The following is a 25593-nucleotide window of genomic DNA, read 5'->3' as shown; positions in this document are numbered from 1 at the left end:
GCCAACAAAGGGTATATAACAAAGTATTGAGATGAACTTTTGTTACTGACCAAATACTTATTTTCCACCATAATTTGCAAATAAATTCTTTAAAAATCAGACAGTGTGATTTTCTGGATTTTTTTTCTCATTCTGTCTCTCATAGTTGAAGTGTACCTATGATGAAAATTACAGGCCTCTCTCATCTTTTTAAGTGGGAGAACTTGCACAATTGGTGACTGACTAAATACTTTTTTGCCCCACTGTATAAACATTCAATGAATTACATATTTTTAAAAATCTATACCTTATTTGACGTTTGACTCATAAGCATCTTGTGCTTTCAGGCCACACAAGAAGAACTTAAGGCATCTTATCGGCGTCTTTGCATGCTCTACCACCCTGATAAACACAGAGATCCTGAGCTGAAAAGACAGGCAGAGCAGCTTTTTAACCTGGTGCACCAAGCATATGAAGGTAAGCGGTGGTGTTGCGCAAACTTTCATCTGTGAGTCATGTCAGAGTTTAAAACACAAAAGAAGTACAGGGTTGGTCAAAATTATGTTAACACTTAAATGGTAGAAACCAGTTATTCACAAAACATACATCATATGTGCAAGATGATTTACAGGACGGTCTCAGTCTGTTCGCCATCGTGTTCAACACACAAAAACCAGCGAGCAACAGTACCATTTAATCTGTCACCCATGGCGTACGTCTATCTGCAGGAGAAAAATAATCCATTAGTGTTAACGTAATTTTGACTAACCCGGTATTTGAGCAGCTATTTTTTTTCTTCTGTCCAGTGGTACCATTTTTACTACAGTCGGAGGAAAATGTTTGTACACCTTTTGGAATTTTTTACATTTCTGCCTAAATTGGTCATAAAACATCGCCTGAACTCTCCAGCAATCTTAAAGTGCCATTCCACCATTGGATGTATTCTTTGGCATAAAATACAATATATTTTATGACAACATGACTAGACAGAGAAATCTTTTAGCTTCAAAATGATATATCAAACATAATTTTTTGACAACGACAAGTATATTAATTTTGCGACCAAAGTCACCTACCCTTTTAATTTCCGCGCGGTAGTGAAACGTGATGTCATCGGCAGGTTCCCCTTCTTGTGTACCGCGTGTCGGTCTATTTTTAGACCAGGAAACCCCCAAAGTGAGAGAGTCATTTCTCCTCGTATATGGGGGCCAAAAAAATTGCGAAAAATTTTGAGTTAATCTTTCAGTTAGCTAGATTTATTGGTATTAGCTAGATTTATTGGTATCATTTTTATCGCGTTCTATCCGCCATTGCTGATAATATGTGCCACGTCACAATCACGTGGTACACAAGAAGGGGAACCTGCCGATGACATCACGCGCGGAAATTAAAAGGGTAGGTGACTTTGGTCGCAAAATTAATATACTTGTCGTTGTCAAAAAATTACGTTTGATGTATCATTTTGAAGCTGAAAGATTTCTCTATCTAGTGATACCATTTATATATGTTGTCAAAATATATTGTATTTTATGCCAAAGAATACATCCAATGGTGGAATGGCACTTTAAGAATGAACAAACAGTGTCTGCTTGAACTAAAACCACTCAAACAATTACATGTTATCATATTTTTATTGGCCATAAGATGGAAATATTGACAGGATAGGGAGGCATAAGTAAGTACACCCTTAGCTAAGGCTCATCCAAGAGCTAATTAGATGATTAAACAATTTGACTCAGGTGTGAGCCAACCTGATGTCCAATCACTGAGGTGTATCGTAAGCTACCCACCCCACTGGAAAACCAGTTAAAAGGTGTGTTTTGATGAGAGGCATGTTCTGTGCATCATGCCTCGCTCAAAGGAGCTGTCTGAAGACTTAAGACACAAAATAATTGATTTGTATAAAGCTAAAAAGGGTTACAAAACCATCTCTAAGACCCTTGATGTTCATGTGTCTACAATTAGAAAAATTGTGTATAAATGGAGACAATTTGGAACGGTTGTTACTCTGCCAAGGAGTGGCCGCCCTGCGAAGATCACTCCAAAGGCACTGCGAGTCATCATCAATGAGGTAAAAAAGAATCCAAGAGTGTCCGCTGAAGACTTGAGGAAATCACTGAAACATGCAGACATCTCTGTGGACACATCTACTATAAGAAAGACACTGAACAAGAATGGGATTCATGGGAGAAGGCTATGGAGGAAGCCATTGCTGTCCAGAAAGAACATTTCTGCTCGTTTGAAGTTCGCGAAAAAGCATTTGGATGCTCCTCAGCGCCACTGGAAAAACATATTGTGGTCTGATGAAACCAAAGTTGAATTGTTTGGGGGGAACACACCACATCATGTGTGGAGGAAAGTCGGTACAGCACACCATCAGCAAAACCTCATCCCCACCGTCAAGTATGGCGGCGGTAGCATCATGGTGTGGGGGTGCTTTGCTGCCTCTGGGCCTGGACAACTGGCTGTAATCAATGGGAAAATGAATTCTCAAGTATATCAAGATATTTTGCAGAAAAACCTGAGGCAATCTGTCAAAACGTTGAAACTCAAGGGAGGATGGGTCCTGCAACAGGACAATGACCCTAAACACAGAAGCAGGTCGACATTAGAATGGTTTCAGAAGAACAAAATTCACGTTCTGGAATGGCCCAGTCAAAGCCCCGACCTCAATCCAATCGAGATGTTGTGGCATGACCTCAAGAAAGCCATCCATTCCAGGCATCCCAGGAATCTTGCTGAATTGCAACAGTTTTGCAAAGAGGAATGGTGCAAGATTTCTCCTGATCGTTGTGTCCGTCTAGTCTGCAACTACAGGAAACGTCTGGTTGAAGTTATTGCAGCCAGAGGAGGGTCAACCAGCTACCAAATCAAAGGGTGTACTTACTTATGCCTCCCTATCCTGTGAATAATTCCATCTTATGGTCAATAAAAATATGATAAAACGCAAATGTTTGGGTGGTTTTAGTTCAAGCAGACACTGTTTGTTCATTCTTAAGATTGCTGGAGAGTTCAAATGATGTTTTATGACCAATTTAGGCAGAAATGTAAAAAATTCCAAAGGGTGTACAAACATTTTCCTCCGACTGTATCTGTCCTTTTTATTCGTCTCTTATTTTATCTTATTTAGTACCCCAGTGAAATAACACTGTTGTGATTTTAAAATATTTCCCTCTCTGCGCAGTTCTAAGTGATCCACAATCCAGAGCGATCTATGATATTTATGGGAAGAGAGGGCTGAGTGTGGAAGGATGGGAGGTAAGTCAGGATTTAAACAGGGCTTGGCTGTAATAATGTTTTTAATTCTGATAGAGCAAGAATGAGCCAAATTTTCATTAATCCTTTGGGAAAGTTTTGTGTGTAAATGTTTTTGTAAGCCAAACAGAACCAAAAACTCCTGCCATATTAGTGATTTTTTTTTTTCTTTCATCTTCGTGTGTGTGTATTTTCACAAATGACACCTATATACTGTATATAACTGAGCATATTCGTGGAAGCTGATTTATATTTAGTGACACCCACAAAGCACCATAAAAAGGAAACGCTCACAATAAACTGAAAAACGATGATTAAATGGTGAAAGTGTACTTGGTGTTCCAGAGACACACTTTCTCCTTTTCATTTGCTCTAATTAAATGGCCAGTTTTATTTGTCTAAATTTATCGATTTCGATTGCTTGCTTTCAACTTATTAATATGAAATGACCATGTTTTGCATTTTTTTTTAAAATTTACTAAAATGTGTGTGCACAGAAGTAAACCATTTATGCCGCTTTTCCACTACCAACGTGGCTGAGTTGGGCTGAGCCGTGCCGGGCTGAGTCGAGCTGAGTGGGGCTGTTGGAGTTGCATTTCGACTACAACCGCGCTGAACCGTGCTGGCTGGAAGTGGGTGGACACATTGGGTGGAGTTAGCGAAAGTGGGTGGACATCACGTGATGTCGTTAGGCGGCGCAAACAGTGACATCAGTGATCTTTTAAGCGGTAGTCTTACGACCCGGATAGTAAACAATAAACATGGAGGACATGGAGTCGTTAGTGTTGCTGGTCTTGGTGCTGTGGCTTGTTGTCACCGACATCGCTAACAGATAATAGATGAGGCGAGGCGCATAAGGCTTCAGAAATTCTCGTAATTCGTAATTCTCCTTCTTCCGGGTTTACGGTGTTTACAGATCCCAGCGTGCTCGCGGGGCGTGTGTGGGCATGTGAGGACACACCTCCTCACCAATCAGTGCACAGGGGAGTGTCTCCTCACGCCCCTAGCCCCACTCGGCTCGGTTTGGCTCGCTTCAGCCCTACTCCAAAACCGTGCGAGTTTTGGGTGCTAAGCAGGGCTGAAGCGAGCTGAGTCGTGCTGCTCTGAGGTAGTCGAAACGCGAGCCGTGTCGGGCTGAAGCGAGCTGAAGTGAGCTGAAAAAGGGTAGTGGAAAAGGGCCATTACACTTGCCAAAATAATCTGTATGTAAAATTGCAGTAACTCCTGTTAAGTATTTGAAATGATTTAAAACTGATCTCTTGCGGTTTATATTAATTACTTTCCTTATGCATAAATTTACATAAACTTAGGAACTCTCACTGGATATGATTGTTTTTCTGAACTAACTGTTTTTTTTTATTTATTTTTTTTTATGAATACCGTGTTTCTTGTGAACAATTTCCAAATAAATGAATTCATATTCAGTTTGATTAAATGAGACCCAATGTTCCTTGGTGTTGACTGATGTACACAGCTGTCATTTTGTAAAATATGCTATGTTGTCATTTTTAAGGTAGTGGAGAGGAAACGAGCGCCGGCTGAGATCCGGGAAGAGTTTGAGCGCCTTCAGAGAGAGAGGGAGGAGAGAAGACTGCAGCAGAGGACCAACCCTAAGGTTTCACGTCTGTCTTGTATGACCATTTCATGTCAAGGTGTCTGTATTTTTACTGATTTACTGATCATCTCTCGGGCAGGGGACAATCAGTGTGGGTGTGGATGCCACAGACCTGTTTGATCACTATGAGGAAGAGTATGAAGAACTCCCTGGTGGTGGCTTCCCTAACATTGAGATTAACAAGATGCATATATCTCAGTCCATCGAGGTATGTGATTTATTTATTTTTTTCTTCAAAAGAGAAAATGTATTTGGGTCGGTCTCAGAAACTGGGTACTGTGGGGGTACCCCACTAAATATACTCACAGTCAATAAACTCTACGGTTTTGAATGGTGATGTTGGTTTTAATTTGAAATAAAATGATGAAAGAAATAATACAGATAAAACTAAATCTCTGATGTGAATACTCTATTCAGAATTTGGCAAAAATTCTGCAAATTTGTGGAAAAATGGTGGCTTGATCTGGGACATGATAAATGGTCGACTACATCGCATTCCCTTAAAAAGGTTGTAGTCCACTGAAAAGTCTACAGTGATCACTAATTGTATTTTAAGTTGTAACTTTATACACCTAAGGATTGGTGCGCTCACAGAATAATCATAACTGTAATAAAACATCATGCAAAATATTTGATCATCGTCGTAACTCCATTTTCCGCAGACCCAAAACCAATACGATCGTGTGTTTTGATCTAAACGGAAAGCCTCAGGGTCAAGGTCACGACCTCACCAAAAGTAGTAACTTAAAATCACTACGCCATATAAACATTGTTATAAATCTGCGATTTTGTTTTTTAAAACGAAAGCTGAAAGTTAGGTATAGAATATGTTTCTTACAGAATATGTTACGATGGTAGCTGGTCTTGTATGAATTTCTGAGCTATAAAATGAGTTGTGGTCTATTTTTTACCGTAGCGTGTTATTTGTGTGCGCGGAAGGACACGCATTAACAATTTGCATGTGTAGAATGGAATTTTCCACTCCAACAGTTAGAAGTTGATCGTGCTTCCATTTGCGGTCTTTCTGTTACGCGAGTGATCTGTTCGGACGTCGTCACTGAAAAGGTGAGCTTTAACAGTTTTATTTTGTTTTAGTCTTGCAGCATAAGGCAATGGAATGTTTCTTTTTCATCTTACTTTCATATTTCGTAGTGTTTGCGTATTTTTGGCCAATATTTTACAACCATGGTCAATTTAGATCGAACTTTTGATAGAATCTACAGCCAGTCATTTTGCCCCGCCCCCGCCTCACGCTCCGTCCGGTGCGGTAGTGATGTCCCGTTGCTCGCGCGCCGCAGCAGAGACCCGCGCGACCTTCAGCCGGTACAGTCGCTGTTCTTTTACCACCGCCGTTATTCTCATCTTTCCGGTGTGTTATTGATTTTTCCATTGTGTCCTATTTCGCCATATCAAATACCCAAAATGTATCATATCATTCATATTTAAGTGAATAATCAATTCAGTCATCATAACTTGGCATTTTTAACCCAAGCAATCAAAAAGAGGAAATTTATTCAATATTTTCACTCATCTGTGAAGGAGGGGCTTTAATTCTTCATGATGGAGTTATTTTATATGTAAATCAATTTTACAAAAGCATTTGAATTGTAATCAAAAAAATTTTCCACAGTGGAGGCCAGATAAAGCAAGATGCTATCTTTATTCTTATTAAACATAACAAAAGAAACATTGAGTGTTAGGTAAATGCAAAAAAAAAAAAGTAAAATTAGAAAATTTATTTTTTGACCATAATGTCCCAAATGAGAGAGCAGTTTCTGAGACGGACCCTTATATGTTTGAGCCACAAAGTGATCGAGTATAAAGGCTCCTGTTCATCAAAGATGTTGAGAAAAGAGACATTCATTGATTGATAAAGATTTGATGAGTGATGGGTACGGACGTGAATATTCTTTAGATCCTGTAACTTTTCCATGAAACATAACACAATTTGAAAGCATACGTACAGTGGGGCAAAAAAGTATTTAGTCAGTCACCAATTGTGCAAGTTCTCCCACTTAAAAAGATGAGAGAGGCCTGTAATTTTCATCATAGGTACACTTCAACTATGAGAGACAGAATGAGAAAAAAAAATCCAGAAAATCACATTGTCTGATTTTTAAAGAATTTATTTGCAAATTATGGTGGAAAATAAGTATTTGGTCAGTAACAAAAGTTCATCTCAATACTTTGTTATATACCCTTTGTTGGCAATGACAGAGGTCAAATGTTTTCTGTAAGTCTTCACAAGGGTTTCACACACTGTTGCTGGTATTTTGGCCCATTCCTCCATGCAGATCTCCTCTAGAGCAGTGATGTTTTGGGGCTGTCGCTGGGCAACACGGACTTTCAACTCCCTCCAAAGATTTTCTATGGGGTTGAGATCTGGAGACTGGCTAGGCCACTCCAGGGCCTTGAAATGCTTCTTACGAAGCCACTCCTTCGTTGCCTGGGCGGTGTGTTTGGGATCATTGTCATGCTGAAAGACTCAGCCACATTTCATCTTCAATGCCCTTGCTGATGGAAGGAGGTTTTCACTCAAAATCTCACGATACATGGCCCCATTCATTCTTTCCTTTACACGGATCAGTCGTCCTGGTCCCTTTGCAGAAAAACAGCCCCAAAGCATGATGTTTCCACCCCCATGCTTCACAGTAGGTATGGTATTCTTTGGATGCAACTCAACATTCTTTCTCCTCCAAACACGACAAGTTGAGTTTTTACCAAAAAGTTCTATTTTGGTTTCATCTGACCATATGACATTCTCCCAATCCTCTTCTGGATCATCCAAATGCTCTCTAGCAAACTTCAGACGGGCCTGGACATGTACTGGCTTAAGCAGGGGGACACGTCTGGCACTGCAGGATTTGAGTCCCTGGCGGCGTCATGTGTTACTGATGGTAGCCTTTGTTACTTTGGTCCCAGCTCTCTGCAGGTCATTCACTAGGTCCCCCCGTGTGGTACTGGGATTTTTGCTCACCGTTCTTGTGATCATTTTGACCCCACAGGGTGAGATCTTGTGTGGAGCCCCAGATCGAGGGAGATTATCAGTGGTCTTGTATGTCTTCCATTTTCTAATAATTGCTCCCACAGTTGATTATCTTCACACCAAGCTGCTTACCTATCGCAGATTCAGTCTTCCTAGCCCGGTGCAGGTCTACAATTTTGTTTCTGGTGTCCTTTGACAGCTCTTTGGTCTTGGCCATAGTGGAGTTTGGAGTGTGACTGTTTGAGGTTGTGGACAGGTGTCTTTTATACTGATAACGAGTTCAAACAGGTGCCATTAATACAGGTAACGAGTGGAGGACAGAGGAGCCTCTTAAAGAAGTTGTTACAGGTTTGTGAGAGCCAGAAATCTTGCTTGTTTGTAGGTGACCAAATACTTATTTTACCGAGGAATTTACCAATTAATTCATTAAAAATCCTACAATGTGATTTCCTGGATTCTTTCCCCCCATTCTGTCTCTCGTAGTTGAAGTGTACCTATGATGAAAATTACAGGCCTCTCATCTTTTTAAGTGGGAGAACTTGCACAATTGGTGGCTGACTAAATACTTTTTTGCCCCACTGTATGCATGCCGTAGTTTAGGCAGGTGTAGTGGATAAAGACCAGGGCTGAACGATATGGACAATATTTCATATCTCGATATTCATGCCAGATATCTCGATATCGATACGATATGACTACGGGTTCGGTGAAAACCAAGCATTTTTCAGAAAAATAAAAACATCATAATACAGAAAAATGTGGAAAGTGCAGTTTTATTTTTAAGAACTCGCTGCCAGCCATCAACATTAACATAAATTATAGTTACATAAATTATTATAACGCTTGTCCAGCGTCCGAACCATTTTTTTAAAGCCCTCTTTCGAGACTGTGTACACAGGTACCATGTCTTTTGCAATGTGGTATGTTATAGCGTCTGTAATTTCTTTATGTCTGGTGGACGTCGACTCGTACGGTGTAATGCTACTGAACGCATCAGCAATCAAACTTTGCTTTGGCTTATTTTGGGATGACTGAGAAGTCCCCGGTGTTTCTCTCATTGTCATACATTCTTCGTGCAGCACGCAATGGTGTTGTTTCAGGTGGTGAAACATGTTTGTTGTGCTACCTTGCTTCGTCACAATTTTTACTAAGCACGACCTGCACAACGCCTCACTCTGGTTAACATCGTCCTTTTTGAATCCAAAATACCTCCAAATAATGGAGGATGATTTATGTTTTGGCACCAAGTCAGATTCTGCACCGCCACCGGCCGCATTATCTTCCGCACTCATTTTCTTTCTTTCTTTTTAATTTCCCCGCTGTGTCTGTAGTGTGTGCGCGTGCGTCGGTCTCCGTCTCCCTCACTGCCGTCCTCATATGTTTGTCATTGGTTGGCTTCAGCTGTCGATCCACAGCAAGCATGAAATAAGGTTTGTGGTTGGCTGGCCTTAGCAGTGCATTCAAGGGCAATCGTAAAAATGATGTTTGTTGTGACTGCCAGAGCTGTACATGCAGGGCGAGCGCGGGGAGGGGAAATCTATATCGTTGCTTTTTCGATATTAATATCGTGAATGTTCATATCTAGATATAGATACGATAACGATATATCGTTCAGCCCTAATAAAGACTTTGAATTTGAACTACTAGTCTTGAAATCCTTTCGTCGTATATTCACTATTCCTTATTATTATACATCCAGGACACTTTTTTTGATGGAATAAAAACATGTTCTATTCCCTTCGAGCGGATTTCATTCATTTAGTTTGATAGCATGCAACATTGTTAGCATATCGCTTATCCTACGTGTATTACGTCACACTACCCAATGAAGAACAAGCATCGAACATGGTTTACGATATTGCATGGTTGTCAAGACAACATGATGTCACACATCAGTGTTGATGCGAATATCCAATTTTCTGCTGCGCATGCGCACAAGCGTTTCTTTGTTCGCCGGGAAAGAGAAAGACGCATTGAGAACCTGAAAGGCTACCGAAACTTCATTAGATATCCTTCATGTACAGTATATTTACAAGAGAAAAACCTGCCAACAGACATCGAAAAACTGGAAAAGAGACACATCGGAGATGTAAAACTTCCATGCTAGCGAGCGACTCTGATAATTTTAAAGAAGCATGGCCGCTAGGTTTGCTTCATTAAATACGGAAGATTTTGAGAGAATTTTGAAAGAGAAAGACGCGTTGAACACCGGAAAGAAATGTGTATGTAGTATAATAATAATATTGGCTGGCATGGAGTGGTATGTCAGATATATTCCATTCAGCTAGCATGAGATATACCACTCAACGTCAGCCAATATTATTAAAGATTCCTTTTTCCATCAGATCCTTACACTACTAAATTAATACTACACTTTTAACTCGGGTTATTGAAAAGAATTCCCCACACGGTATTATGATTTTTGTCTTGTAGTAGCCAATTATTGAAATAAAAAAAAAAAACAGTTAAAGGCTATGATTTCTCATTCTCTCAACGTTCTCTTCTCATAATGTCGTCTCAGTAATGATGATGCCAGTTACGAGGCTGATTTAACAGTCTGAGCAGGTGTGTGTTCAAAACCGAAGTTGACACTGTGTGTAAAATTTGCTTAAATTCACCTTTGATGTCTTTTTGATGAATCAGAATCAGCACTTTCATGTAACCATGTGCTGTCAGCATTCTATGAGATTTGCTTTTTAGACATTTTATCACACGCGGATGTTTGTTTTTCCTCAAGGCCCCTCTAACGACGTCAGACACAGCCATTCTCTCCGGATCTCTTTCCACACACAACGGTAATGGCGGTGGAAGCATTAACCTGGCTCTACGGAGAGTGACATCAGCGAAAGGCTGGGGAGAGGTGCGCAGTTCGCTTGCTTGCTTTTTTTTCCCCCCCCACACAAACTTTCTATGGATGCTATTACAGGGAATATGAGACATGTTTCACGTTTTTCTGTCTGTAGGTTGAATTAGGAGCAGGAGACACACACGGTCCTCTGTTTGGGTTGAAGATGTTTCGCAACCTGACACCTCGCTGGTGAGTAATGCATGTCAGCAGTGTCGCGAAGGTCTCATAAAAAAAAAAAGACTATCCTTGCACAAAGAGCTCCAGTGATTTAGATGATTCGTGAACTCGAAGAAGTTCTTTTATTTTGATTTCGATGAATCTACAGCACCAGCAGTGTAGAATGATGAAGGCCAGCACATGCCAGTATCTCTTTCAGAGCTTGTAGTACACTAATTCATCATAAAATACTGATTTATTTCTGTTACACATATATCTAAAAACCATGGCTAGTCCCCCTGGACTCCTGTTAGATAAACAACTGATGATATTTGAAATGAAACTACAGTTTTATGAGAGTAGGAGTGAAATGGTGCACTTGTGCTCTGTTAAAGTTATTTTAGGGTCTTTTTATGCACATGGTTGTCAAAGTGGGGTCTGTGACACACAGCCAGGAGTTCTGTGATTTTTCTAATTTTGTTAGTTATTTATACCCATCAATAGTTTCTGGAATGGAATGACATTATTATTATTATTATTATTATTATTATTATAAATTAAAAGTAGACGGACTTTCGATTTCATAAAATCGGTGAAATTTAGTTCCCTGTGAAATTTGGTCATTGTAATACATGTTATTTTTATAACATCTTTAAAAAACAAACAAACAGGCCAGTCTGTGGCTGGGAAGTTATTTAATTTGAGGGGATTCCTTAGCAAATAAAGCACATGAAATCGCTCGCTTCGCGCAGCCAAGCAGACCGAGGAAGTTCGGAGTGCTCATGCACAGGTTTACCTTTGAGCGTGCACCGACAGTTCCATCATTCTGTCGCTAAACGAACAGCTGATCACACCGAGGTGCTCGCTGACCGCCGATATTTATTAGTTTGGTCCTGTGTTTCCTTTCCTTCACAATGTCTTTTTTCTCACTTTCCGTTACTGTAGTCGGTCTTTCACGTTTCGTTCACACACACATCCTCCATTTTTCTCTCCTGTTTCAAATTTGTATCCCACAATGTCTTGCGTGAACAGGGAAAGCCCACTACGTCATGCATGACAGTATCTTGAATGAGGTCGTGGTGAAGCAGGAAAAAAATGGCGGAGAATTTAGGGCCACATGGCCCTAAATTCATTAATTGTTCTTTTAGGGGAAAAAAGTAATAAAAACAGAAGTCTGTGATTCGAATTCGGTAGCTTTTGATTCACTAAAAAAGATGATTGGGGGGCGTCGTGGCTCAGGTGGATAAGGCGCCATACCATAGACCCGGGTTCGATTCCAGCCCGAGGTCATTTCCCGATCCCTCCCCGTCTCTCTCTCCCACTCATTTCCTGTCTCTATACTGTCCTATCCAATGATAAAGGTGAAAAAAAGCCCCAAAAAAATCTTTAAAAAAAAAAAAGATAATTTGGTGTCAGGAAAATTCTTTTTATGACCTAAATGTGAAAAATCTGAAAGGCAGTATACCTTTTAAAAAAACAAAAAAAACATTGTTTTTAGTTTCTGAACTTAATCATTACACATTTAAATAATGTACTTTTTTTTTTTTTTTTTTTTAATCTTAAGGCTTTCTTGACTGTAAGAAGAAGTTTAAGAACCTATCCAAGACACACAAACACTGTTGCACAGTTCAATACAACGCATGGATTTCAGTTCGGCCCATTAACCCAGTCTGCGTGTGTGTCTTTTCAGCTTCATGACCGCTCAGTGTGCACTGCAGTTTTCGTCACGTGGTGTGCGTCCAGGCATAACCACTGTGCTTGCACGCCACCTAGACAAGAACACAATGGGCTACCTACAGTGGCGCTGGGGTGCTCAGTCTTCCATGAACACCAGCATTGTGAGAGACACAAAGAGCAGCCACTTCACATTTGCTGTGCAGGTCAGTAACATGTTAAAGCCAGGGATAAACAGACTATTGAGGAGTGGCTCCACTAACAAAGCTCAGTTCAAAATCTGTGCTTTTCCACAAGTCAGCGCAGTACAGTATGGCTCGGCTAATTTACCCGCATATTTATTGTTGATACACAGTCTGAATTTGGTTACCCTTCCTGCTCAGGTACAATGCGAGAGGAGTTATAAATAGCGCAGACCATTGATTAATCAAGCTGAACTGCCACAGACTCGACCTGATTAAGTCTGTGAGCTAGAATCGCTTTTCTACCAGCACGTTTGTGAAAGGGGACATGTTATGGAAAAAACTCACCTTTTCAGTACTTGTGCACTTAGATTTGAGTATCTGGAGTGCCTACCAACCCACATACTCTGAAATTAGACAATCCAGTCAGTTTCTTTTGGGCTGCCTATTTCAGAAAACACGTACTTCAATAAGCAGTCAGATTTGTCTCCCCTTTCTATGTCACAAGCTCGTTAGAATTATATCACCCCTTCATCTGAGTATCTCCACTCATGGCTTGAGAACTGGCTTTGCGAATGAATATTCATGAGGAAAGTAGCGGCGAGCGGCCTTGTGGTTAACGTGTCCGCCTCTCGATCGGGAGATCGCGAGTTCTACTCACGGTCGGGTCATACCAAAGACCGTCATAAAAATGGTACCTACTGCCGTCTGGCAAGGCACGCTGCAATACAGATGTGAGCGAGGAGTCTAGACTAGTCCCCCACTGTAACTCTAACTATGCAATAGGCCAGAGGCCGAGGGCTATGGAAACAGAGATTGGCGCCGCCCTATGCACCACATGACCTGAGAAGGGCTTTGATTGATTGATTTCATGAGGAAAGTGATGCCTGATTGTTGGAAGAGGGGGGTAGGATGAGCAGTGGCTCATTATCATTTAAAGGAACAAGCACCCAAATCGATAACTTGCAACCACGTGATCAAAATGTGCTACATCATGAGCGTCTTCCATGATGGTGGATATACAAAGCAACTCGGATGGCAGCCGCCGAAAGTGCGTCTGTAAACAATACTGAATTTCCTCAGTATTACCACGATTTGAATGGTCGAATGAAGATTTGATACAAAGAAAAGATAGATATGTGTAATTTTGACCCATGTTATTTTAAAAAAGTCAGACTTTTCTGAAGATAAGACGCTTCTACCGACCATCGAGTACACATATCATGTTCTATCTGGTTTGGCTGCTGAAGAATCAAATCTGACCTTGGATGAAACATAGCCCATTTTCTGAGTGGGTGCCCAGTCTGGATTGTTTCGATCAGATAATTTTGCTGGCGCTCCTAGAAGCAAAATGGTAATACACGTGTTAAAATTATAACAACGACCGAGTGAACCACGACAAGAGAACGCTCATTTTATAGCCAAATTCTAGCAACACGAAATAAAATTCTTCCATGATATTATCGAGAAAGCTTTTGAATCTCACCTGAGATAAAATGATTACTGCAAACACGAGCTGTTTTGGTTTCAGCCGCTGTTAAATCAGCCCTGCCGATGTTGTTCAGCCGTGCTCGTCTCCTCTCCGTACTAAGCCTCAGAGTTTCCTCGCCCTCTTTCCGAATCACGGACGGAATTCTAAAAAATCAGAACGTCCCACCCACGGTCACGAGTGCTGTTGTGACCACAACCATATACAACACAAAGATACGACAGAGCTAAAAGAACGCTTAAAGCAGTGGAAAAACAAAGAGAGTTACACACGCATGACTATGTTTTGTATGGAATGTCGCTCGACCCCACATTTGTATATCCACCGACATCCGGGTTTCTATTTTGCTTTGACGTCACTTGTAAGTCAAGGATCGGCCGTTTTCGACAGGGCTGTTCAGACAGGGTGAGAAGGGAGCTGTGGTGCTTTTATCCTGGTGACATTTTGGCAAAAGCATGTCACGGACTTTTCATTAACCCTTTGATGCAAAACATGGGTCAAAAGTGACCCGGCTGAGTTTTTATCTTCTATATCTTTGCAATAAATTAATTCCATCATTCAGTATTCAAGGTATTCCTCAATTAACTTGTTTTTGATCATCATACGGTACATCCTTATTTTATTTTTTCCTTTCTTACTTTTTGAATAAAAACCCTTTTTGTATCACTACCCTTCTAATGCACAACATGGGTCAAAAACCACCTGCATTCATTTTCCAGGTTATTTCATGTATGGCTGAGTGTTTCTATGATATACTTTTGAAATAAATTCATTTTGTCATTTACTTTTCCAAATATGCAGTCAATATCTTGTTTTTGTTTAGCACAAATCATCATTTTTATTTTTCCTTTCTTAAGTTATGAACAAGCACAGCTTTTGTAATTCTACATCAAGTTTATACACATGGGTCAGAACCGACCCGCATGCATTTACTACAGCGTTTGGTGGGAACTGTGAATTGTGCTTGTGTCAGACATTTCACAGCTCAGCACAGCACAGCGCCCTTTGCCCATCTAATACATGGAAGTAATGTTTTTCAATTGTTTGAACATTACCTTAGAAAAAAATTGATTATGTTTAGGTTACCTTGAGAGTGAGGAGATTACTTGTCAGAAAGTTGCAAGTAATTACTATTAGCTACCGAGCTGTTGACATATTCTACTCTAGTTAGCTAATTTTATTGTAGTTGGCTTAGCTAACTACATAGTTAATAAATAAATAACTGGCCCCATTCACTGCTAAAGTAATTACTTGAAACAAATTATTATTATAGTATTAAGACATTTAATTTTAAATCACACTTGGATGACCCATGTGTAGTAATATAAAAAGTATTTTTGTTCATAAAGTAGGAAAGAAAAAATTAAATTAATGATTTGTGGTAATTAAAAACAAGATATTTTAAAGAATACTTGGAATATTCAATCATATAATAAATTGATTTCAAAAGATAGAGCAAAGAAAAACTCAGTCAGCATGAAATAACCTGGAAAATGAATGCGGGTCATTTTTGACCCATGTTGTGCATTAGAAGCGGTGTGCATATGTTTTGCATCAAAGGGTTAAGACCTCAGAGAACTGTCTCAACGTGGAAAAGGGGTATAATATGTCACCTTTTAATGTAGAGACTCATAACCAGTGCTTTGAACCGGTTCAAGGAACGAAAACGAAAACCGGGAACTTTTTCTATTTCACATGGAACAGAAACCAGAAACTTTATTATTTTTTATGTTCCGGAACAGAAACGCTTATTAAAAATAATGGTAACTGGTTAATACCGGTTTTTATTTCGTTCCTCAAAGTTTCCGTAGCCTACAAATAAAAAAGTCATTCTTCTCCTGCGCAAGTTTCTATGACCCGCTGGGGTTCACTTCCTGTGTGACGTTCGCTGACTGAATGGAGAGAGCGGGAGGGTGGACTACTATTACGTCTCCACATCTTAAATAAGAGGTAAATATTGCAGTCTATCGTTATTCAAAAACGTCAATTATAAACACGATATCAATATATTTGTCCACGTTAATGAGAGGCTCACGAACATTAAATGACATTAACCTCTGTTAGCCTATCAATGCATAGGGCCTGACTAGCCTTTGGTAACACACTAAATGAATTATCTTTCATTTTTGGCACTTTTTCTGCTGGTGTAGATGGGAAGACATACTGAGAATCCAAATCGCCAACATTTGAAATAATAATTGTTTTGAATTATTTCTTGTCTTATTTAATGAAGGTTGTAATAGAATTAGCCTACATTTGGCTTAAGCTGGATGAGACAGAGACATAATTTTATAGCCATTTGTTAAACAGCTGACAGGGAACGTAATTAACCGTTCCGGGAACGAAATTTTTTTTGTTCTAACCGGTTCGGGAACGTCTATTTAATGGTGGAACCCAAAACCGGAAACATTAAATTCCGTTTCTGTTCGGAACGAACCAATAGGAAAAAAATTCTGGTTCAAAGCCCTGCTCATAACACATTTTTATCATACAATTCGTTTTCGTTCATTTACCCACAGCAGTGTGTTCTTGTCAGTGATCCAAGTCAAGTCAAATTAGACCAAATCCCAAATGGTTTCCTTTTCACGGTCCATGCTTTCTATATAATGATACAACACAATGTCTTACCTGGCGTAAGAACGCCATTTTGGATTTAGCCACAGAAATGTGACCGTTTTGTGTAGCATTTTAACATCAAACAGAATTTGCACTCTTCGTTCTCTATTTTCAATGTGAAAGTATCAGCACACTTGTCTGCATGTTGTATCACCCTGTTGTATATTTCATATCACAGTTGGGGATCCCACATACTTTCATTATGATGAGCTACCAGTACAAATTCCAAGATGATGACCAGACCAAGATCAAGGGTTCTGTTAAGTATGTTCTTGAGTCCTATTATGTATTGCTAGTTTGACCTTCTTGTATAAACAGTGAATTCTGTTCAGTTTTAAAGCCCTTTTTTCACATGCAAGCATTCTTTGTGTACAGATCGGGCTTTTTTGGAACAGTGGTGGAATATGGTGCTGAGACGAAGATCAGTCGACACAGCATTCTCGGTGCTTCTGTCAGTGTTGGAGTGCCGCAAGGTGTTTCCCTCAAGATCAAGTATGAAGCTGATTTTTATTTTATTTTTAAACTTCAAGTAATTTTTGTCACCTTGTACGTAAAACAACTTTTCTATTTCAGGTTGAACAGAGCCAGCCAGACATATTTCTTTCCGATCCACTTGACAGACCAGCTCCTTCCCAGTGCCGTGTTCTACGCCACTGTCGGACCTCTTGTATTTTACTTGGCCATCCAGCGGCTTGTCATCAAGCCTTACATGTCTGCTCAGAAGGAACAGTAAGCCCGTTTCCCCATACCTCTTGAAAAATTTTTTAAATTGTGAATATAATGCTACCAAGTAATTTTCAGATTTCATAATGTATACGTTGCATTACATTAATGGCATTTAGCAGACGCTCTTATCCAGAGCGACATACAACATAGCCAGAGCAGCCTAGGGAGCAGTTGGGAGTCAGCTGCCTTGCTCAAGGGCACTTCAGCCATTCTAATGGTCCAGGGAATCGAGCCGGCGACCTTTTGGTCCTGAAGCTGCTTCTCTAACCATTAGGCCGTGGCTTCCTAATGGCCCAATTATGTACAATTAATATTAATTGTGTATTCTATACATTGCAGTTTCACTCATATAATGTACGGGGCGGAATGTAAGCCGTTCATTTGTTTTGGGATTTGTATTTAATTTACTTGTGACCCTCTCTGTCACTTTAGGGAACTAGAGAAGCAGCGGGAGAGCGCCGCGTCTGACATTGCCAAGAAGAAGCAAGAAGCAGAGTCTGCCGTAAGTCCACATGGCACTATTGTACTGCTGATGGTTCTTAAAGGACCCATGGCATGGTGGTTTGTTGATGCTTTAAACGGGCTCGTGGAGGTTTCCGGATGTTATATCCGCAGCCTTTCTCGAAATGAACCCTCGGCACGTAGATATAGCCTCCTGGGAGAAAGCCCCATTTCAGCCCTTTTCCCAGTGCGTCGTTTTGCTAATGAGAAGCATGGAGGCGGGGAAGGGTAGAGGGTGGGGGCGGGCCATGGGGGGAGGGGCTTGACCAAGCTGCGGGCATGCTACCTGTGTGTGAACAGTAGCAATGGCAGGTCAAGCAACAGTCCAAGCTTTCGCTTTTGACCCCTCGGACTCCTTTCGTAAACTCAACGTGACACAGAGAACAGAGAGTGAGAGTGTTCGGAGTGGTAGTTTACGAACGTATAATACCCTAGGCTTGAACACGCACTCCATAACCAAAGAGGATAGAAGCAGCAACTACAGCAACATAGCGCTTATCCAACAGAAGACATCCATTGCGGAGCAATAGTCAAACATAAGCTCATAAGTTACAGTCAATTTCCAGACTAAACTCAGTTTAACAGAGCATGCTGCATGCTTTTTGGTTTTGTAGCGCAGAGTACCTGGCTAACTGCAGGAAGCGGTTAGCTGCACAGCTAATGTAGCCATTGCAAGGCTAACGCACCGATTTTAAAACACGGCAAAACGACTTAACAGTTATACACTTACTTGTTCGGTGTTTGTTGCTGATGCGGCAGGGATGCTTGGTACGGACCCAGGCTTCAGTGACAGTTGATGTGCAAAACCTGCCCTGTACTGTCCCAAGTTGTGGAAACATTCCTCAGGAAAATGCTTCCGACAAACATACACCGTCTTAGGTAGACTCGACGGCGTATTATTGGAGTAAATAAAATTAAGCCACTGCGTCTAGAGGGGCTCTCCCGTCAGCAGTAAAACAGACTCCTTTCTGTGTTGTCACATCCATGTACAGCGCAATTTCCATGTTTTGCTCGCTTAGGTGGTGCCATGTTGTTGTGTCCTCTATGGTCTCCTCACTACAAAATTGAAGTGTCGTATCTATGGTGGCAACTTTTGAGCTGGGCGGGCAATCCATACAGTGGGTGGGAATCCAGAGGGGGGCATGGGGATCATCTCCCTTGCTGATGTACTAAAGGGAAGAGCCTATCAACGTGCCATTTTGACGCGCCATTCTCAAATGTTGACAAAGGGTGGGCATAGTTTGGTTTGCACATTATGACATTTCTAGCCACTGGGGTGACTTAAGAAGGTCAGAGGAACTCATTTTAACGTTAAAAAAACCTCAGAAAGTGAAAATTTCATGCCATGGGACCTTTAATATGGATTATTTAATCACAGTCCATCTGAGTAGCATGAAAGGAAGCAGTACATTTAGATTACACAGTTCTCTATTTATCCATTAGTAACTTTCTCATAGTGATAATTATGGCCCTTTGAAATGTGGGAAAACTTTTCACACCATGAAAGTTGACATTTTCTACTCTATACAGTGTGATTTTTTTTTTTTTAATGTTAACCTTTATACAGCGATACGATAAAACTCTCGATCTCCATCATGTGTGACTGAAAGACCTTGCCACAGCCTTTCTTTTATGCCCCAACCGCAATACGGTAGCCATTAGAACAGTACTGTAAAGAAAAGAAAAATGTTGCCATCTATCCATCCATTATCCGTAACCGCTTATCCTGTGCAGGGTCGCGGGCAAGCTGGAGCCTATCCCAGGTGACTATGGGGAAGAGTCGGGGTACACCCTGGACAAGTCGCAGGGCTGTCGAGTAGAGACAAATAACCATTCACATTCACACCTACGGTCAATTTTTAGAGACACCAATTAACCTAACCTGCATGTCTTTGGACTGCGGGGGAAACCGGAGCACCCGGAGGAAACCTATGCAGACACGGGAAGAACATGCAAACTCCGCACAGAAAGGCCCCTGCTTTGCAGCTGCTGGGCTGAAACCCAGAACCTTCTTGCTGTGAGGTGACAGTGCTAACCACTACACCACCGTGCCGCCCCATCTCATTCTCATCTCATTATCTGTAGCCGCTTTATCCTTCTACAGGGTCACAGGCAAGCTGGAGCCTATCCCAGCTGACTACGGGCGAAAGGCGGGGTACACCCTGGACAAGTCGCCAGGTCATCACAGGGCTGACACATAGACACAGACAACCATTCACACTCACATTCACACCTACGGTCAATTTAGAGTCACCAGTTAACCTAACCTGCATGTCTTTGGACTGTGGGGGAAACCGGAGCACCCGGAGGAAACCCACGCGGACACGGGGAGAACATGCAAACTCCACACAGAAAGGCCCTCGCCGGCCACGGGGCTCGAACCCGGACCTTCTTGCTGTGAGGCGACAGCGCTAACAACTACGCCACCGTGCCGCCCCGTGCCGCCCCATGTTGCCAATAAATACGAAAAGTTTTTTTTAATCATCCTATAGATCTGATAACTCCAGACTAGCTCTAAAAGTGGAAAGGGAGAAACCCCAAAAAATGTAGAGGTTCAATTCAAATTCCACCGAAAGATGTCAAGACATTGTCCAAACACAAATGGCATCTGTTAAATTATTTTGTATTTATCATGGAATAATTATGATAAAAGGAATAAATATCCATGAAATCTCTCTATATTTCTACCAGAGGTGGACAAAGTACTCAACTTCATTACTTAAGTCCAAGTACAGATCCCACTGGTCAAATGTGACTCCGATACAAGTGAAAGTTCATCTCATCTCATTATCTCTAGCCGCTTTATCCTGTTCTACAGGGTCGCAGGCAAGCTGGAGCCTATCCCAGCTGACTACGGGCGAAAGGCGGGGTACACCCTGGACAAGTCGCCAGGTCATCACAGGGCTGACACATAGACACAGACAGCCATTCACACTCACATTCACACCTACGCTCAATTTAGAGTCACCAGTTAACCTAACCTGCATGTCTTTGGACTGTGGGGGAAACCGGAGCACCCGGAGGAAACCCACGCGGACACGGGGAGAACATGCAAACTCCGCACAGAAAGGCCCTCGCCGGCCACGGGGCTCGAACCCGGACCTTCTTATTGTGAGGCAACAGCGCTAACCACTACACCACCGTGCCGCCAAAGTACTTGATTTTTAAAGATACTTAAGTATTAAAAGTACATTTTCTGTCAACGTGTTGTTGTATTATTGCCACAACGCTTACAAAACCTAATGCCTCTGTAGCAACCGACTGGATTTACTGACTCGCTTGTAGAACCTGTAGAATAAACACCTTTAAACACAGATTTCTACATTCTGTTTATTTGGCAAGATTATGCTAAAACATATTCCTGAAAGGACTTCAGATAAGTTAATGTTATTCATGTTAGCATAACTCTGTTTTTACATGCTAACTAACAGTGCCCACGTTAACTAGCTATGTGTTAACGTTAGTCAATGGCAACTGGGCAGGCAAATCCAGAGAAAGTCATGTGACTAACCAGACTGCACAGCTATTGCAACGTTATCGCTAGCTCTAAAAGCACAGACAACTCCATTTCAAGATTTCTCTTGGAATAAAACGTTTGCATACCTCACTGTGCTTCCGCAGGTCGGACGGCGAGTTTTTATAGGCTGTGATGTGGTTCGTTTTCGGCAAATAAAGCAGATGTTTAAAATGAAATGAATCTTTAATCCTTTCAGAAAAATGGGTTCTAGGTATGGCCATGAGTGCGTGCATTCCTTAGAAGAACCGCCTTCTTCCATTCTGCCATCAACTGATCGTGTTCAAATAACGCTGCTGAGAAATCATATAGAGTCTATGGATGTGACGTGACCTGAGTGATTACTGATCGGCTGTCTCAGGGTGTATTCAGACCAGGATAGTTCGATAGTTCACTTGCTTTGGTCCAAACCAAATGTTTTTTTTATTTTTTCATTTTGGTGCGGTTCGCTTTCACACTGTACATTTTAGTAAGCGGACCAAAATCTGTCAACAAAGCCACGCGCCCTGAGGTCGTTCAGCTATTGGTCAGAGACGACACGCGCACAAAGCGTTAAGTTCAAAAGTAGTCATGGAGGCTTTCCGTGCTGTTATTCTTTTTAATGTCATCAAAGCTATATGTTTTTTCCAGTTTTTACTGTTTTCACAATTGTGCGATTACTATGCTGTTGTACAAGTAATTTATCAACGACGACGACAAAGGGCAAGGTGGCTACGGAGGACAGTGCTGATGAGCGCACATCATGTTGTGACAGTTCTGGCTCTTCACGCAATAGATGAATTTCTTTTTTGCGTCGCTAGTACCGCCACTTTTTGAAAGAATGTCCCTGATTTTAATGTAGGTCTTACGGAGTTTCTTCACTTTTAGCCGACATTGTTCTGGGGAGCGCGTGAACCCCTTCTCCTTCATTTTCTCACTGAATACAGCAAACACGTCGGCATTTTTGTGTGTTCTCTCCAAAAGCTCAGATATGTGGACATCTGCCCATATATCCACAAGGGTACGCGTTTCTTCCTCGGCCCACGTTTGCCCCTACTCATTTTTTTGTCCTCTGTAGTCTAGCCTACCACTGGTCTGAATGACTGAACGACTGTTGTAAGGTTCCCTTGACAACCGAAACAGTGTTTGCACTTTGCGGTGGAGTGTCAAGACTCTGTTTCCCATAATGCTCGACAAACGACGGAAGCTCCCGAGGTACAAAAAAGCAAAACTGTCGGATTAGGTCCGGTCTGCTTTCACACCTCCAAAAGATCCGCACCAGGGTTCCTTTGGTCTGGACCGAATCCGACCTTGCAGCTCGGTCTCGGTCCGCTTGTTTGGTCCGGACCAGAGTTCGGTGGTTTGTATTCAGACCAACCCAAAAGGTCCGGACCAAGGGAAATTTGGTTCGTTTGGTCCGGACCAAACAACGTAGGTGTGAATATGCCATCAGTGTCACCTGCGAAAAAAAAATCACGTTTTATAAAAGAAAAAAAAAATCCACTTTCAAAGCTGATTCATAGTAACGAGGACCTTGATAGAAATGTAATGGAATGAAGAGTACGATATTTGTCTTTCAGATGTAGTGAAGTTAAAGTAATAAGTTTAAAAAAAAAATACTCAATTAAAGTACAGATACTCAAAAAGTGTACTCAAGTAAATGTACTTCGTTACTGTCCACTTCTGATTTCTACCCACTTTTATTCATTCCCACATCCATTTCTACAGCCGTATTTTGTTAACCTGGCTCCTTATCTAGCAATTCTAATCTTGATCGATACCGTAGGCATGTTTAGAAAGTTAATCAAAACATTTCGATAAGGGTGAGTCAAATGAAAATCTTAAAATTGTGACAAATAGAGAAACGGTACATTAAATATGTAATTGAAAAAATAAAAATATACTACTGGTCTTTTTTTTGCAGTAGCCCTTCCTATTGCTACCTTAATCCTGATGCACATTTGTGGCAACTGGTTTGAAGTAAATAATGCAAAAAAATGAAGGTTGAGGTAAAATTATTGCCTGGGTTCTTGTGTCTCAGGTTCTGCTGATGCAGGAGTCTGTGCGCAGGATCATTGAAGCTGAGGAGTCGAGACTGGGTAAGAGAATATGGGTCCACGTTGTTCGTGTCAAAACACACAATTCAAATTAAATTTAGTTTTGTGTGTTGAATATGGTGATGCTATGAATTCGCTGGTTAAATGTCATTGTAGATTATACACTCACTGGCCACTTTATTAGGAACACCTATACACTTGCTGTTTTATGCCGTTATCTAAATCAGCCGGTCCCTTGACAGCAGCACAATGCATAAAATCATGCAGATCCAAATCAAGAGCTTCAGTTAATGTTCACTTCAAACATCAGAATGGGAAAAACTGTGATCTCAAAGTGTGACTTTCACTGTGGCATTGGACTGGTTTGAGTACAGTGGTGCTTGAAAGTTTGTGAACTCTCTAGAATTTTCGATATTTCTGCATAAATATGACCTAAAACATAATCAGATTTTCACACAAGTCCTAAAAGTAGATAAAGAGAACCCAGTTAAACAAATGAGACAAAAATATTATACTTGGTCATTTATTTATTGAGGAAAATGATCCAATATTACATATCTGTGAGTGGCAAAAGTATGTGAACCTCGAGGGTTAGCAGTTAATTTGAAGGTGAAATTAGAGTCAGGTGTTTTCAATCAATGGGATGACAATCAGGTGTGAGTGGGCACCCTGTTTTATTTAAAGAACAGGGATCTATCAAAGTCTGATCTTCACAACACATGTTTGTGGAAGTGTATCATGGCACGAACAAAGGAGATTTCTGAGGACCTCAGGAAAAGCGTTGTTGATGCTCATCAGGCTGGAAAAGGTTACAAAACCATCTCTAAAGAGTTTGGACTCCACCAATCCACAGTCAGACAGATTGTCTACAAATGGAGGAAATTCAAGACCATTGTTACCCTCCCCAGGAGTGGTCGACCAACAAAGATCACTCCAAGAGCAAGGTGTGTAATAGTCAGCGAGGTCACAAAGGACCCCAGGGTAACTTCTAAGCAACTGAAGGCCTCTCTCACATTGGCTAATGTTCATGAGTCCACCATCAGGAGAACGCTGAACAACAATGGTGTGCATGGCAGGGTTGCAAGGAGAAAGCCACTGCTCTCCAAAAAGAACATTGCTGCTCGTCTGGAGTTTGCTAAAGATCATGTGGACAAGCCAGAAGGCTATTGGAAAAATGTTTTGTGGATGGATGAGACCAAAATAGGACTTTTTGGTTTAAATGACAAGCGTTATGTCTGGAGAAAGGAAAACACTGCATTCCAGCATAAGAACCTTATCCCATCTGTGAAACATGGTGGTGGTAGTATCATGGTTTGGGCCTGTTTTGCTGCATCTGGGCCAGGACGGCTTGCCATCATTGATGGAACAATGAATTCTGAATTATACCAGCGAATTCTAAAGGAAAATGTCAGGACATCTGTCCATGAACTGAATCTCAAGAGAAGGTGGGTCATACAGCAAGACAACGACCCTAAGCACACAAGTCGTTCTACCAAAGAATGGTTAAAGAAGAATAAAGTTAATGTTTTGGAATGGACAAGTCAAAGTCCTGACCTTAATCCAATCGAAATGTTGAGGAAGGACCTGAAGCGAGCAGCTCATGTGAGGAAACCCACCAACATCCCAGAGTTGAAGCTGTTCTGTACGGAGGAACGGGCTAAAATTCCTCCAAGCCGGTGTGCAGGACTGATCAACAGTTACCGGAAACGTTTAGTTGCAGTTATTGCTGCACAAGGGGGTCACACCAGACACATACTTTTGCCACTCACAGATATGTAATATTGGATCATTTTCCTCAATAAATAAATGACCATTTAATAATAAATAATATTTTTGTCTCATTTGTTTAACTGGGTTCTCTTTATCTACTTTTAGGACTTGTGAAAATCTGATGATGTTTTAGGTCATATTTATGCAGAATTATAGAAAGTTCTAAAGGGTTCACAAACTTTCAAGCACCACTGTGTTTCAGAAATGGCTGATCTCCTGGGGTTTTCACACACAGCAGTCTCTGGA

The 25593-nt window shown here is 41.1% G+C and overlaps 1 protein-coding gene across 1 annotated transcript in view; it reads left to right on the top strand.

Moving 5' to 3' along the window:
• The window catches only part of dnajc11a (DnaJ (Hsp40) homolog, subfamily C, member 11a), a 56996-nt gene that overhangs the window by 18329 nt on the left and 13074 nt on the right, over positions 1-25593 (top strand). Inside the window, exons 2-13 of the mRNA XM_060938361.1 lie at positions 327-456; positions 3164-3237; positions 4748-4849; positions 4929-5057; positions 10573-10695; positions 10799-10872; positions 12530-12719; positions 16979-17064; positions 17176-17292; positions 17374-17529; positions 17959-18028; positions 23562-23619. Of these exons, the coding sequence (XP_060794344.1) occupies positions 327-456; positions 3164-3237; positions 4748-4849; positions 4929-5057; positions 10573-10695; positions 10799-10872; positions 12530-12719; positions 16979-17064; positions 17176-17292; positions 17374-17529; positions 17959-18028; positions 23562-23619 (1309 nt within the window). The remainder of the gene's footprint in view (positions 1-326; positions 457-3163; positions 3238-4747; positions 4850-4928; positions 5058-10572; positions 10696-10798; positions 10873-12529; positions 12720-16978; positions 17065-17175; positions 17293-17373; positions 17530-17958; positions 18029-23561; positions 23620-25593) is intronic.

This window comes from Neoarius graeffei, chromosome 13, assembly GCF_027579695.1.
Source record: "Neoarius graeffei isolate fNeoGra1 chromosome 13, fNeoGra1.pri, whole genome shotgun sequence".
Classification (NCBI taxonomy): Eukaryota; Metazoa; Chordata; class Actinopteri; order Siluriformes; family Ariidae; genus Neoarius; species Neoarius graeffei.
The sequence above is the reverse complement of the archived record's forward strand: the minus strand, read 5'-3'. Positions and strand labels throughout refer to the sequence as shown.